The 16,873-nt window shown below is 50.9% G+C and overlaps 2 protein-coding genes across 2 annotated transcripts; both read left to right on the forward strand.

Moving 5' to 3' along the window:
- Positions 1 to 813: 813 nt before the first annotated feature.
- On the forward strand, positions 814 to 3,252 carry AAFC00_002309 (uncharacterized protein; the record flags this gene model as incomplete). The annotated part of the gene is made up of 2 exons (XM_069341610.1): positions 814 to 1,275; positions 1,330 to 3,252. 2 exons carry the CDS (start codon positions 814 to 816, stop codon positions 3,250 to 3,252), a joined length of 2,385 nt encoding a protein of 794 aa, XP_069201697.1.
- A 3,794-nt stretch (positions 3,253 to 7,046) lies between these two features.
- AAFC00_002310 (uncharacterized protein) lies at positions 7,047 to 8,394 on the forward strand (the record flags this gene model as incomplete). Its single annotated transcript, XM_069341611.1, has 5 exons — positions 7,047 to 7,112; positions 7,247 to 7,364; positions 7,435 to 7,475; positions 7,549 to 7,746; positions 7,804 to 8,394. 5 exons carry the CDS (start codon positions 7,047 to 7,049, stop codon positions 8,392 to 8,394), a joined length of 1,014 nt encoding a protein of 337 aa, XP_069201698.1.
- Positions 8,395 to 16,873: the final 8,479 nt, after the last annotated feature.

Genomic DNA, 16,873 nt, shown 5'->3' on the forward strand with positions numbered 1-16,873 from the left:
TCAGAAAGCCAAGCGCTTACCTTGATTATACCGGTGAGACATGACCTCTCTCATCAATCTACTGTACAAAATTATTGTGCAGTACTACCGTATACACAGGTAGTCTGCCTCTCAGGGTGGTCGGTTTGCCGCAGCCCCTGCCAAGTCGACCGTTGGAGTGAGAAGTCCGGCCATGGACGCCGAAAACCTTCTCCGCTTGGTTTATGTAAACATGACTGGTTTGTTGCATTGACGTCCACACTTCTACATGGCTTGTCAATAGATCCTCATGCGCTTGAAGCTCTTGCGATGGTTATTGGAGATATCAGAGTCTAGGCAGAGTCGGGAAGCAATTTCTGATACAAGATCCAGTGTGGCAGTTGCGCTGTATGTCCAATAGAGCTGTACAGCTGAAAAAGCCGTTGACGATATCAACGGTACCTCATCAAATCTCCCTTTCTCGACTGTCCGAAACCGTTTTCACAGAATAGGCCGACCTGACAGGCCTCCTGAGCGCCATGTTCGCATAGCACATCCCTGCCTAATCGCGGGCAGAGGCGACATTAGGGAGTCCTTCCGTTTAGGGGCCTAGACTATATACCTGGTACGATAGGTAAAGTTTTTCTTTTCTTCTTTTCTGCTTGCGATTTGTGTAAGGTCTAAACTTTCGTCTCTCTTCTTTGTCGTTGGTTTATCGTTGCTGTTTGGTGTATACGATGAGTGTTGTTGTCTGCTGTATGTGGTAGTAAGGTTTCTCACACACTCGTATACGACCACGACGAGTGTTCATATTCAGTTACTGTCACGCGTCTGTCGTGCAACCACTCTTTCAACATGTCTCTCAAGTCGATATTTGACATAATACCTGTTCTTTGCGTTTTGCTCTTACTACCTGCGTTATCCAATGCAGACGTCGGTCCCTTTCACAACAGCCAAGAATACGACGATGGTAAATACTGGAGTTATCCTATCCAGAGATATGTTACAGAGCCGGGCTACACGATACCAGTCGGCAATATTCTGGTCCCACCTACGGATGAAGCATCGAAATCGCCGTATATAACCTGGACGCCGGTCGGATTTGGTGGCGGTATGAACGACAATGGACCCATGATCCTGAATGCTACGGATCTGTCATTAGTGTATCAGGCTCCTGAAATCCATCTGTACGGTAGCAAGATGGCGTGGTTCCGCGAGTCCATAGGAGCTACTGTGCAGATATGTAATGGTACTGACTACTTGACGTGGTGGGGTGGAAAGGGAGAATGGGGCCGCAAGGGTGGAAGATATTATATGGTATTCACGGTTATCTGATGTCGAATGGCAAGGCCGTTGACTGACCAAAGACAGCTTGACTCGAATTACAACCTCGCCTACAATCTTTCAGCAATCAACCATACTTATGGCGATGCTCACGAGTTTGTCATAACGCCACAATGTACGGCCATTTTCACAGTCTACGAGCCGATGAAACATGATCTGTCCGTCTTTGGCGTCAAGGACGGAAGCATCATCGATTCTTATTTTCAGGAAATTGACATCGCAACTAACGAGCTTCTCTTTGAGTGGCGCGCGTCCGATTTTGTCAACATTACCGATTCTTACGGCGATCCTCACAAGTTCAAGCAAGGTTCTGTGATCTGGGATGCCTTTGACTACTTCCACATTAACAGTGTAGACAAGGATGTCTTTGGTAATTATCTAGTCAGCTCCCGTCACATGAAGGCTCTGTACTATGTCGATGGCCGCAATGGATCTATAATCTGGACTCTTGGTGGCAAGAAGAACGACTTCAGTGATCTGTCGGGAGGCAACGCCACGAATTTCGCCTGGCAACATCATGCGCGATGGGCTTCAGATGTCACCAAAGAACATACCTTGATCTCGCTTTTCGACAACCGTAACTCACGGTACGAGTATGCACCAGACCCAGTGAGCAGAGGCATGATCGTCAGCATCGATACCAAGGCTTTCACTGCAGAGTTGGTACAGGAGTATCGCGCGCCATCGAACATTACGTCCGTCCGAGAAGGTGGCATGCAACTTCTTCCAGATACACCTGGGAATGTCTTGCTAGGCTGGGGCAACGAGCCTGGACTGACAGAGTACACCGCCTCAGGCGAGATTGTCTACGATATCAGATTTGGACCACTTGACCGCGATAGGAAATCAGCAGACAACTACCGACCGGCCAAGGTAAACTGGACTGGTGCGCCGACTTGGAAGCCCAAGATTGCTTCTGCTCCGGGAAACATAACGCTGTTCTACCCACTCCGAGAAAACATGACTCTCGAAGAGAAGAGCGTAGACGGGAAGAAGAACGATACTATTTTCGTGTCATGGAACGGAGCAACTGATGTGCGCGAATGGATAATCCTCGCCTCCGCTTCTCCACCTCCAAAGTACGATACCGGAGCAGAAAGCAGAGACGTACCCGCCTTGCAATCAATAAACGACATCTTCGCCATAATCCCCAAACAAGGTTTCGAGTCCAATATGTCCATCTCCACGACCGAAACCGAGAAGAACGTGCGAATAGCCTACGTCTGCGCCATAGCCATATCACATAACAACACGGTCCTCTCAGCAACAGACATCCTGCACCTCCCCTCCAACACCGTCCACCTCCCTGACGAGAACAACAACACGAACATCCCTCCCTTCGACCTCCAGTCCTTCAGCACAGCCTACTCCCTCCTCCCACCCTCGACACAATCCTCGCTCCGCCAAGCCACAAACCCGCACTGGCCCCCCTCTCCCTCGACAACGCTCCAAAAAGTCCAAGAAAAATGGTCCTTATCCCGTCTCTCAACCCTCCGTTTCTGGCCCCTAGCAGGCATTCTCCTCGGCAGCCTAACAGGAATCTACATTCTATTCGTCTCCGTGCGCGTCTTCATCCTCGAACGCCGCCTCGGGCTCCGTCGTCGCGGCCGTCAATTCCATCACTCGGGGCGATATGCTCGCGTAGGACGCTTCTCGACGCTTCTTGGAGGCGGAGGCTGGGGCAGAGATAGTCTCGACAGCGACGAGGGCTACGATGATCATGGAAAAGTGGAGATGGGCGTCCGCATCCGACTGGTGGACTGTGAAGGCGAGGACAAGGAATTGTCGCTGTCTTCGTCGTCGTCTTCGGTGTCGTCGTCGTCTTCGGTTGGGGAAGGTGGGTTAGGGGTTGTGGAGGTTCTGAGGGGCGATGGGGAGAGGGAGAGGGAACGCGAGGGGAGGAAGAGGTGGAGGGACGAATGGAGTGTCAAGTCACATAAGGGTGTTTAGGGATGGTTTGTTCTGTCGTTTGGGCTTGAGCGCTAGTTTCAGGCGTGCTTCAGCTTAGGCTTGTGGGCTGGGTGGGCACGGGGATGGAGTCAATGGGATATGAATATGATAATGAAATGTGTGTTTTTACTCGTCGCGTAGCTACGCTGTGCCTCTTCCTCTACTGTTTACCATTCTATTCGCATCTGGCCAGTAACCCTCGACTCGATCATCAGTCCTCTATATCACAATATCAACATCTGCCAAACAAAGATACACGCATACCATCGAAACGCCACGCATACCATCAAAACGCCACAAACACCCTTCGGCATTGACTCAAGCTGCGCTCAGCACAGTCCTCACACGAAAGCATACGCGATAATCGACGAAGCCGTTGTGATAAGAAAAGACTAAAAAAACGCGATATATACAAATCATCCACTACCTGCCTGCGCTTAACGATTGGATTCGTTCGAAACCATGCCCTTCCCTACTTCTAATCCTCCATTCCATGCGCTTCGAAAACATTCAGCAGCGAGAAGAGAGCACGACGACGCTCCTCTGTCTTCTTTTCCTTCTTCAGCCGGATGAACCGACCGTTCACCAATTCAGGCGAAAAGGATGCAAGTATAGGCTCAGATGAACAGCACTAAAGCAGCAGCAGCAGCTCCGAGACCCATGCCTGCAGCGGCAACAGTCTGTTGAGGGCCAGCGGCGCCGCTGAAGCTTGATAGAGACGGAGTAGAGGTGGCGCTACTGCTGCTGATGCTTCCTGTTTGTGTGGGGGATGTGGTTTGTGGTACCGGAGCGGATTCGGATTCGGATGAAGATGGGGAAGTAGAGGAGGAGGAAGGGGAAGGAGCAGTAGAGATAGGAGAGACGATTATCGTGCTCCCTTCCGCCGAAGACGAACCAGAAGACAGCGTCGATGCAGTACTGACAGTAGCTGTAGCACTACCAGTAGCAGACGCAGTAGTGATAACAGTCGTACTATCACCCGTAGTCCTGACGCTTCCAAAAGCCGAAGAATCGACGGAGAAAGTGGCGAAACTCGAACTCTCGGCCGGGTTCAACGACACTGAAGTCGCAGTCACCGTGTTGCCTCCCGTTGCGGTCGTGGTGGGCGCATCGCCGCCCAGACCTGCGATGATGAAATCCTCGCTCTGCGCCACGAAGGCACTTCCTTCGTTGGCTACCGAGTTGAAGTTCAAGCGCCATCCGCCCCCGTTGCTTACGCCCGAGAGCGCAAGGACTGCCGTGGCGGGTAGAGTGAACGAGTAGTCGTTGACGAGGATCTTTTGGACTATGGAGCGAGAAAAGGAGCCTGAATTCGATGGCTGCACAATGTCAATGTTCATGTGTGCTGGATCGATCGTCGAGTTGCGTTCCCATGTTATCGTGAAGTTCTGAGGAGTCAGGACAGTGCCTGCCGATGGAGAGGTGACATCGAGGCCCGCTACAAGGGTCGAGAATAGGGCTGGGGCGAAAGCGACAAGGGAAATTGAGGATCGCATGATGGGCAAAGTTGCTTATATTCGTCATGCAGGTGTAGAAGAAAGAAGATCTGAATGAAACAGAAAAGGGCAGACGATGCAATATTAGATCACTCGTCATATCGACAGGACAGGCATACGTATATGCTTATGTACGTATCGTCATTCCTTCACTTACGTGGATCCGGGAAGAAACAGAAACTCAACACAGGTACGTAACCAGGAGGCTGAAGGTAATCCTGTCTACTTGACCTCAAGCAGCAAAGCTCCCCTACGGAAGACAGCCCGATTCAGCCATCCGCCGCGGCTCTGTCTTGATTATATGTCCGAAAGGAAACGTCACGCATAGCGGCATCTTCTAGGCAGGATGCAGCAGTACACATGTGAAGAAGTGATTCGCGAATGTCAGCACACAAATTACTGTTCGTGGATGGTCCAAGGTCTGTAGTTTCCGGATTCGGGGAAGTGTTTCGGACAATTGAATGGACTTCCCGAAAGCCAAAGCTTGTCGGCCTCGCTGCAGGGCTCGAGCGTCTATATTTATCTACATACAAGTCCCATCTCACCAGGATTAACCATGCACGCTGTCCACAGTCGTTACTGTACTCGAGGGGTCAGGACAAAACGACAGGTACTGGTGTACATCTATCATTGCGAAGATGATTGTCCTGTAAAAGTGTCCAAGGGTTCGTTCATAAGCTACACTGTTTCGCCGCTGATCATCTAGCTGCACATCTCGCAGTTCGGAGAATAAGGTACAGTGATTATGGATCCTATAGGTCCGCTGACTCTACCTATATCTTGTAGCGCCCGCGCAAAGCACATTACTCGTGTTCGTGCCTGATCTACCGTTTCGGACATTGGCATCTCCCAAGGCTCTTGTCGTGTTGGCACTCAGAATGAATAGCGGATAGGAGAAGTGCAGTGTTGAACTTATTATACGAAGGGCTTACAATACGAAGGGCTTACAATACGAAGGGCTTGGTCAAATGCCAATTTACCCCGTGCGGCTGATCTGCCCATGAAGGGAGTAAGGCATTATGCCATTGCATCGTTCATTGCTAGGTAATTGGCATCTTCTATGTCTATCCACTACCCACCACGTGCTATAGCACTGTATAGTACCTTGATTAGTTAGGTCATCTCCCAGAGGGAAGCTTGACCCGCCCATGATTTGTTCGTCGTTTTCTGATGTCAGCCGGAGCTCGAGGTGGGAACATCTCATGGGTTATGACGCGTAGCAGCACAAGTTGATATCTTGCTGTCAACCCTAACTCCTACAAAGCGCGGAATTGACAAGAAGCCGAACAAAGATACCATTCAAGATCCGAGCTCACCTCGATTGAGGTGCAAGTTCATCACTTTTGCTTCAATCCCTCGGAGTAGTTTGCGATATCAGGTAGTATACATATACATTCGAGTATCATGCTTGATCATCTGTGGGTCGACCATTGACTTGTCAAACGAGGAATGTCCACCAGCTTGAGCCGCAGCCGAGGCAGCTGCTAAGCTTTCGACGCAGGCCTTCGCGGCGCTCCAGAAGCAGATCATTGTTTCACACAGCTTGCGAGTTCGAGTATTATCCTGTATATCTCCTTGTTCTCATGACAGTCACTCGCGCGCTGAAGCTGACTTCGATGTTACAGGCCATCAGCAACACCGAAGAGCATCTCGGTCGAGGCTGCTGATGACGTAATGATATACGAGTGACGGTAGAGGAAACAAGTACCTGAACTACAGCAGGGCAAGGCTTACAATTGGTTTCTTGCTCAATCACGCGGTGTGAGGACCTGACTATTGCTGTGGTAGGTTTGCATATAGCCGATATACTGCTATTCATCCTCCCCAGGCTGTCCTGTATTTGAACGCTAGAATGGATGCATATTACACAGAATGGATGCAAATTACACAGAGCTGAGTGCAGCAAGAATCTAGCATTCGGCTACAGTCAGCAATGGTCCATGACTGCTGACACTGCTACACCCATCCTCTGGTCCGCAGGCTCACGTGCATAGAAAGACCGTGAAGAGTCGGAAAAGAGGGGTCATGTTGCGGAGGAGGTGCAGCGGCAAGGTAGGAAGAGATGCGGGACTAAGGAAGAATGAGGAAACGAAGTGGCCTCTGATGAGGAGCTTGGCGGGATTGTGGATTGTGGAGCTTTGACCCTCTGACCACGGGCGCCGTCGTGTCCGCTCCTTCCCCGAAGCCGAAACAACTTTCTCCATCCCAGACAGACAGAGACACTTCGATTCTCCTCCATCTCGGTCAATACCACTACACCACCACATCCTCTTTCTCCTTTCATCTTCTTAATTCAAGATGTTCGCTGCTCGTCAGGCTTTCGGTGCCGTTCAGAGAAGGGCCTTCTCTGCCACCGCTCGTGATGTAAGTGCGCATCCTATAGCTTCGCAGCAGCATTCACTGGCCGCTCTCAATGATGCCAATTGCGCCTGTGGCATGCGCGGATGTCTTGTGCTTCTATAGAGAGTAAATACTGATGATTTTCTGTGCGGCTTCAGGCTTCCAAGGTCGCCGTTCTCGGTGCCGGTGGCGGTATTGGCCAGCCTCTGTCTCTCCTCCTCAAGCTCAACCCTCGCGTGACTGAGCTCGCTCTTTACGACATCAAGGGTGCTCCCGGTAAGTCACGAATTTGAAATCAGGACCACTAGAAGGCAATGTGAGCGTCTGCTGATACTCAATCCTACAGGTGTCGCCGCCGATGTCTCCCACGTCAACACCAAGTCTGTCGTACGTCATCAGTATTTCCTCGACCTTTCGAGTATCTTCAAATGGACCGGATCATTAATCAATTCGCCTACAGGTCAAGGGCTACGAGCAGGCCGATGTTGCCTCGTGCTTGAAGGGCGCTGAGATCGTCCTCATCCCCGCCGGTGTCCCCCGCAAGCCTGGCATGACCCGTGACGACCTTTTCAACACCAACGCCTCCATCGTTCGTGACCTCGCAAAGGCCGCCGCCGAGAACTGCCCCAACGCTAACATTCTCATTATCGCCAACCCTGTATGTCCTGCTGCTTGAGACAGTGACAAAAGAAAAGCGGAATTGACAAAGATACAGGTCAACTCGACTGTACCCATCACCGCCGAGGTCTTCAAGAGTAAGGGTGTCTACGACCCCAAGCGTCTTTTCGGTGTCACCACCCTCGACATCGTCCGTGCCTCCCGCTTCATCTCTCAGCTCAAGGGCACCGATCCCGCCAACGAGAACATCACCGTCATCGGTGGTCACTCCGGCGCCACCATCGTTCCCCTTCTCTCCCAGGCTGGCTACAACCTCGAGGGCGAGGAGCGTGATGCCTACATCAAGCGCGTCCAATTCGGTGGTGATGAGGTCGTTCAGGCCAAGGGTGGAGCTGGCTCTGCCACTCTCTCCATGGCCATGGCTGGTGCCCGCTTCGCCGAGTCCCTGCTCAAGGCTGCTCAGGGCGAGAAGGGTGTCGTCGAGTGCACTTTCGTCGACTCTCCTCTCTTCAAGGACCAGGGCATCGACTTCTTCTCTTCCCAGGTCGAGCTCGGCCCCAACGGTGTCGAGAAGATCCACCCCGTCGGCAAGGTCACCGAGTACGAGCAGAAGCTCCTCGATGCCTGCCTCAAAGACCTTAAGGGCAACATCACCAAGGGTGTCAAGTTCGTCCAGGAGAACCCTTAAATGCTGACATTTCTTGAAAATTTGTCACGAATTGTATAATACGTATGAAGGATGGAAGCCCTTGGGAAAGTCTAGGTTTTTATGAAATCAACAATCAAGATTTGGCCATTCCACTCTTACTTTCTGAGAAAGGAGGAGGAGCATTGCGACCTGTGATGGCTTAGATGACATTCGTAGACATCCAATCTATAAATCTCTTGTCGTTTCCTGTGGACACTTACGCTTGTGTGATTTGCCATTGAGCCGTGTGATGGGCTAGGACATCGGGAACGCAAGTACCGAGAGGTGGATGAGAGATAGAACAACCCCAGTCTGGTCAGTCCTGGGCACTAGTCACCTAGAGCTGCAAGGCACGCTGGATCTCTTCGCTTCCATGGATGGGAACAGACGTGTAGAGATTCAAGCCGCGGAACACCCATGCTCGTCGGATCCATGGTGGCAGATTTGACTGAGAAGTTGCAGACGTAGTCTGCCGACAAGCTTTATGTCATGAGTGCTCCGTATGGAGCAGAACATACACAAACATTCCACGGGAGAGGCTTGCGTCACTCGCTGAATCGGGTGTACTGTTGTGAAGTCTATCTCAACATCTAACGAGACCCTGTAGTCATCGAAGATCCGCATTGACATGTTGGTCCTGGAGACCTGAATCGCGACATGGTGGAAAAAGCTTGCCGAGCTCATTTTCGTGCTGTCGTCCCGATCCGGGGACATCGACATGACAAATCAATCAACAGAGACACAGGCACCCTTGGTTGCTGATCCCGTCCATCCTTGATGGCCGAGATACGAGCTAGGATCGGACACTGTGATGCTCATAATGATAGTCGCTTTGCGCTTCACTACCTTAATTCATAGGTGATTTCTCGCTTGCTTCAATTACAGTGCTCATTTAGGTTCGTGCCGTTCGGCTACCGCTCCCGCTCGACGTCGGCTCATAAGTGCTCAGGCGATGCTGGGCAAAGCGACAACTGTTCGCTAATCGCCACTTCATCTTCATATTTGGTTGATCAAATTGTCGCTCTTGTCGATGCCATTTCATGCCGAGCTCGGCGACATTCATGCATACAGGACACCTCGACAATTGATCAGCGTCTGATGATGCGGAATCGGCAAAGCGGAGCCCGGGCCTCGCGCGGACTCTACTTGTATTGCAAAACACTCTCGTCATATATCATTGGCCGATACTATAGGCTCGGTCCAATCTAGAAATTAATTTCTCCACAAAGAGTGGTATGATAGATCATCCGTGGAACCTGTAATCTCGTCAGACGGGAGATAGGCCCATGGCTCTGTGTACCTCTGAGATCCCGCGTCAACCAGGGGGCACATGCGGTACGCTCACGCAATTGCCAAAGAGGATGATTGCTTGCTGCTACCCGGATCACCATGGCTTGATTGGATCGCAGATCTCTTCTGATCAATTCTCAATGGCAAGTGCGCAATTACCTCAATGAGGGATCCATTTAGGTTGGGCTCCTAGCTACAGAACTGGAAAAGGATTATCGAAGTGCCTCAGACGTATAATGCACCGAATCAAGATTCTGTGACCTGCCGAATCGAGCTGTGGGCGTCGTAAGTTATGTCCCTTATCGTCGATGGGGCCGTAATCAAATGTATCCTTGCGACTGTTGCAGCGACCCAATCTATTGGGTATATGTCGCAATTATGGTTTCACACTACTTCGAACCCCATGCAGACATGCACTGTACGATTCAGTAACGGCATGCGTGGCTCTACGAGGGCAACCGCCATACAGCTTCTACACGTCCATTTATCGCGGGTCTGATCTTTGCCGTAAGGGATTTTCTGTGAACAGGGCACGACATGCATCGCTCCACCCACCGGTGGACCCAGTTATGATAGCACGAATATCGAGTGCAAATTACTTGCCATCGTGAATGACTCGCCTCTTCAATGAGCTTCAATGCAGGGGTATGTGGCGAGCCGGTCACACGGGGCCCCGTCCGTAACATACACCTCTGTGCAGTGGGGACTGGGCACTCAAACTCGAGTCATATCACTGCAACCTCAACAAACCGCCTGCTAACTACAATGCATGGTAGCAATTCGATGTAGACCATATTCTGGGTGCTACCATACTTAAATCAGCACCGGTTCTGTCATCTGGTTTCCGGGTTCGAGAATAAGAACTAATGCGTGCGGTAACGCGGCAATGCGTCTAAACCAAGATATCCAAGCCATAAAAGTTCTCTCTCGCTCTACCATCACCTCAATTGCTCGGCAGCCAGAGCCACCATGTTACGCATGGGTGCATGAAATGGATGATCATAGGGTAACCTGCATCGTTAGTGGGCCGCGTTCGTAGATCCTGCGATCTCAACAAGCCATAAGGTATACCGTTCGTCCACCGCCGCTACCCAATCTTATTTCGGCGGATACCATGATCCGAGTATATCAACGGCTAACGTAGAATTGACTAGGGTAATTTGATGGTACCGCGTGTGGTCATGCCGATCATTTGTGTATGACCATGTTTTCGCGCGACGACATGGTGGGCGTTCATGGCGGTTCCACCCTCGCTTCTATCCGCTGTCAATACCCCGAGCTGAACATGTCATGTCTGCACTTATGTCTACTCAACCCTTGATTGTCTAACGGTGTCATGGTCCTGATTATGCATGCCACGAGCATGATTCATGCGGTATTTGCCTTACAGACCACAAACGAGACCGTCAAGGCTTAAGGGTACAATTTCATGCCGGCACCCGTTGAAGCAGGGTCTCATACATGACCCAGATTTCGAGTGGACGAGAGAGTCGAGATATATATCGCTCTTCGTAATGACAGACCAGGTCTGGCTCTCCGCTGTGCTCTCTTTCCCAAGTGTACAGCAGTGTTGCATTTCGACGAGCGTTGATGATCAGCAGCCCCTCTCATCTACGTCGGGGTCCAATACTTCGGTACATCCAAAGACATCGTGTTGCTAGCGGCCGCACACAGAAGTAGCAGCGCTGTTCCGCAGATTCCTCGACGTCGAGTGCACTTCAACGAGGGCTTGTGTCCTGGTCTTCGCTCCTCGCGAGACTTTTGACTCCATTGTCATCATAGTCGGCTGTTGTCGATCAACTACTATTTCCAAGACTTGCTGAGGCGACCAGAGGCACAGCGAACGCGACCGAACACACAGCCCACTTTGCTGCGCCGTCTTTGCACCGCAAGTATTTTGCTTCTCCTCACTTCAACGAACAAAACCTCGAGTGCTCCCAATTCTCTTCAGTACAGGACACTCCTTTCCTTCCAGCACTTTAGTTCCTCTACATATCTGACTGATCATCCGTGACGTCTGGTGGTCGTGATAGACCGCACCGACTGGGAGTGAGCAGAGGGACATCGCCCCGACCATCTTGCTCCGGTCTGCATACACATATAGCCTCGACCACCCACCAAAAAGGTCGACGGGGTCGATAGCTCAAGATGGCAAACAACTTCTATGATGAGAGACTCATCTCGCTTCTCCAACGTATCGAAGACAGGGAGACTGCAGGAAAATTCGTCTCAATGCTGGACAACCTACAAAATTCAGCCAGCGACGTGAATGAGACGATAGCATTCTTAAGGAAACTGTTCACGTACAGCGAGGAGGAACAAAGGCTTCTCCTGTCCCATCGCAATCTACAAAAGCACTTGCATGTCGCGTGCAACCGTAAAAGCCCTCGTCAGTATTTCTCCAGTCTGTCGAAAATCGGTCGTGCTGACTTTACTGGAAAGAGCGTCCTGCTACTCAGACAATGCCGAATGAGCCCACACCGATCCAACCCGTCAAAAGAAACTCGAAGAAACAGCGCACTGGCAAGCTTGGGGCAAAGATTCCTCGATCCACTGTCAACTGCACTGAAAAGAATTGCAGTAACGTCTACAGAAAGGAAAGATTCCTTAGAGAGCACCTTGTGCTTGGCCATGGCGATTCGAGAGACTCGGCTAGTGACCGAGCGAAAGCCGCCTTCGCCCAAATGCGAGGTGAACATCACACCAGACCGAGTCTCATATCTGAAGCGTCCTCGAATCGCCCACCATCTCAGATGCTCAGCGATGTCACCGGCTGCGCAAGCTCCGAAGCCGAGCTGCTGCTAGTGTCGCCCAACAATAATAACAACAATAACAACATGTACAACAACACTTTGTCTCGGTCCACTTCAGCCCCAAGCTTCATGAACGTATACAGTCCAATTGCAGCAGTGAACGGCGACACCACTCGGATGGATCCACAATACAGCTCGTCTTATTTTTACCCCAATGGGCAAATTCCTTGGTCTGCGAATTTGACCGACATGAACAATCCGCCTCCGTCGGGGGCTGACACGCGCCTTGTGACACTTTACCCACCGCAACAATACGCCGAGATGCACTGGAATTGACGTCTGTCGTACGAACTCTAAGTGAGTGACAGCGCCATGAAAGTCGATAATGCTGCAGCAAGAGCCAGTCAGGACGAAGTCTGACCACAAGCGCATATCGAACAAAAGATATAAAGATTCTCCTATGTTTTGAGCCTCTCACGACTAGTATGATCCATTACTCTGCCACGCGGAGATGGTGAACACCTTGTGGAGGAGATACACAAACCATGTTCTCTGTTTCTGCATTCGCTCTTGGATTATTTTCTTTTGTTCGGCAGGATACCCATTGCTGCGATTTATTTCTACCGCGCTCTTATAAACTCATTCCTATATACACAAAACATAGTCATTCAACATGTTTGAAAACCAAAGTCTTCGATCTGCGGTCTTCAGTCTGGGCAGTCTTATGCACAACCATTCTCGACTTGCTTCTAGACCAAGCATGCTTGTACCAAGCGTCGCACAATAGTCCAGGCCAGTCCAAGTTCTGGCACTGGCGCTGTTTCTTTAAGCTTATGCACGTAACGCACCCTGCAAAGTCACAGTGCAAGACTGGACGGAAGGACGGGGCGGGCGGCGCGGGCAGCGGCTTGTCCTTCCCGTCGACGATCCAAACGACGGGGTCTCGCGGCGGGCGGCCGGGCGGGCTTCTCGATCCGAACATCCCGATAACGAAGGAAAGTCAGAAAATCCCCCGGGGTGAAAACCAACTGCTTTCCCACCGCACTTCTCGAACGAGGGCCGCTTCGCCAACGTACAGCAGTGCCGTGCAGGGAAGTGCAGGGCAGTGCAGGGCAAGGGCTCCTTCGTATATCGGTAAAACCTGTCGATTTGCATCTGTGTGCCACATTTTCCCATGCGCTCTCACGTAGTAGAACGGCCAAGAACTGAAATGGGTCGTAATTCCTTCCCGCTGGGTAAGCTTAACCTAATCTGAAAAACGGTGCATGAACTTGAAGATGCCGCGCGCGCGCTGCTGTACTACACTACTGGACTGGGGGTTTTCCATTTGGGGGGGGCGGAAGCCATTCACGCCCCCAAGGTCCATGCGATACATGTGTACTTGACCTTAATTACACACGGGATGAGCTCCACGTTGGATTTAGCGTCGGGCCTATTGTACCAGCGTCATGGAACCACCACAATGATATATTGGGGATTTTGAGCTACTGTAGTGTGCTTTCTTCGAGGTCAATGATCCTTTGTACGATGATAAGCACGAGTCAAACTTCAAATGTTTCTCCAACCTGCTGAGACGATGTCCAAACATGCGACGATGACGGCGCGGATTTCACCCCAATCTGCAATGCCAAATGCACTGCCCGTTCGCGATGCAACCCTGCGATGTGTGGTGATCGTTACAGCAGGCTTGCCAGCCCAGTCAGCCAAGCCGTCCACACAGAGCAGAGGATAAGAGAGATTACCTTCAAGGCTGCAGTGCAGGGACGGGGGTGTGCACTACGTCTCTCCAGATCTGTAGCTTTTCTTGCTTTGCTCTTCCGGGTCTTTGGGTTTCGAGTGAGTGCTAGATGTGACCACTCCTATCATGAAAGCCTTCTCTCCGCCGTTTCGAACAATGGTAGCGTGGCAATTTAGCTGCCGTATTTAAGGTTGAGTACTACACCGCTCGAACAGCACAATGGCACTGCAGTCTTTCGGTTTATAAATAGTCTTCGACCGTTTCCTCAGATCTTGATCTGGAGAATCATGTCCAGATAGCACGAAGGTAGGAGAAAGTCGGGCCCTGCGAGAAGAAGGAAGCGCATAGGGTCGAGTTTGGGGGCTTAGGCTAAACCCAGATAGGGAAACGCAACACGGCGATGTGAGGGTGTATCCTCTGCCTCACGATTAGACACCCCTTCTCTCTGCTAAGGGACGCCTTTTCTGTTCACCGTCTCGTCATGCCTGGTTCTTGAGTCGCGAGGGCAGACCACACGCACCTACTCACCGCCAATTCGTGAGAGAGGGAGTGATGGTCTTGCTAGACCTAAGGTCCTTGAGGGACCTCGATAAGGCCGAGGCCCTGTTCAAGTGGCTTGAACACGACGGAGCCACTCCCCGTTAGCACTGCGCTGCCGGAGTGAACACCTACGAGCGGATGCGGACACTAGACGGTCTACGTGAGGCAAGCAGCTGCCCCCAATGGCTTCTTGTCGATTTTGCATCCTTCCATATGTGGCACATTTCTGGCGAACCAGGGTCCGGAGTCTACACTGGGAGGAGCCCAGAATTTGGTCAGCGCTGGGCTGGGATCCAACGGATGTCGAATGCCGGCCAAACCAGTAGCGATTGCAGAAAGGGCATACGGGCATTTCGACCCCTTTTGATTGCCGGACCATAGTAAAAGCCGGTGATATGTAGGATGGGGGCGGATGGATTTTGTGCGTGCGGAAAAGTTGGTAGACCTCGCCTTTTGAAACAATGGGCGATAAACTCTACTGTTTGGTTGGCGCAGTCCACCATCCTTTTCGGCTCTAGAGGCAGGCGAGGGACATGCATGGACAATATATATCCCGCTTCAGCTTCTCAAGCATCGATAGCGCATCGATAACGCCTTCCCTCGGCTTGTAATGCCGTCCTTCGTTACATGACGTGGCTAATCCACAAGCAAAGCAATTAGAAATGGTATTCTGTACGTGAAATACAGCCTCGTAATCTATCGGGTATCTAGAGCAAATGTGATCGGAAAAAAGCGCCAGCAATTAAAATATCAGGAAAATTATGTGTCCATAATCAAATCATCTCAATGTCAGGGCATGCAGTGGTTAAGGGAAAGTCGAAGTCATGATGCAAAGGAAATAGATGTCATCGAAGATGACTCGGTAGGAAACATGATGACACTCTGAGAATGGAAAAACGTCTGAATCCATGAGTGCATCTCGATCGCTTGCCTGTGTCCAGGGCATCTCGCTGGCTCACAAGACAGCGCGATCGGGGATCACCGGGAGGCAACTGGTCTTCCACATGGATCGTGTCATGTTTACAATACTGTCGACATGTGTTTGTGTATGAGTGGATGGTGCAAGGGGGGCCATCATACAATCGTGGTTGTCGCACACCCTTGTTTCACATGTTTCTCAACGATAAATCGTCGAAGGTGGTGTACGGCTGGGTATCAGCGAAGCTGTTACCAGTAGGGTCCGTGGTCACGCCAAACAGATTATCCTCGAGATTCGTACGGGTCTGTTCTTGTACACTATTGTTCAGTGCATCCGTAACTTGGAATGTGTCCGACGCGATGAGGTCTAGATCCATTGTGGTGGAGTCAGGATACCTGAAGGACCCCGATTCAGATGCCCAACCTCCGACTCCGCCAAGCTGTTGTATAGTTCGCGGATGAGTAGGCTGCAATTCGAACCCGATCGCAGTGTTTACGTCGGGATCTGGTGTATTTGCTGGAAGACTAGACGTCAAGTCCATATCAGGTTTGGTGTCGAAGAGCTGTTTTGCAATATATTTTGCGTCTTCCACCTCCTTGTGATGTACCAACGCGAGATGCTCTCTCAAGCCTCGAGCTCTCTTGTACACTCTATCACAGTCTTCAGGGCATTGGATGGTGGGGACCTGTGAAGATCTTGTTGATACAGATGATTGGTAAGAAAGGTTTGCATGGTAGCCCACTTGAAGTCCAGGTGTTGTCACTGCAGCGTTGCCACGAGAGGATGAGGAGATCATGATCGGAGCTGCACTAGTAAGACTTGAGCCTGCTGACTGGTATCCACTACTTGCTCTTCCAGAAGTATCTAAAACAAGGTCAGATTAATGAACATGGATGGGTATATGTTTGACTTACAGTGCTGAGAGAAAACAAGGCGAAAACTTCCTTCTGGATCTGGATCCGTAATAATGGTTTGTACTGCCAGTGCATGCAACCCGGCTTTGCGGGCCAGATCTGTTGCAATGTATCGATGATGGTGAATTACATTGATGAGGTTGAAGGCCTTTTCAATACCAATTTCCATGAGTACAGCCGAGCAGCCTCTGTCAGATGGGGATGTAGGTACAGATGAAATTATCCCAGTAGAAGGAGTCACAAGTATTATCCCCATTCTCTCTGGAATCAAGGAATACCATACTTTGCAGATGTTGGAGACGTTGATCTCGGGAATACAGATATA

The sequence above is a fragment of the Neodothiora populina genome, assembly GCF_041146345.1.
Source record: "Neodothiora populina strain CPC 39397 chromosome Unknown canker_contig_14, whole genome shotgun sequence".
Taxonomy (NCBI): domain Eukaryota; kingdom Fungi; phylum Ascomycota; class Dothideomycetes; order Dothideales; family Dothioraceae; genus Neodothiora; species Neodothiora populina.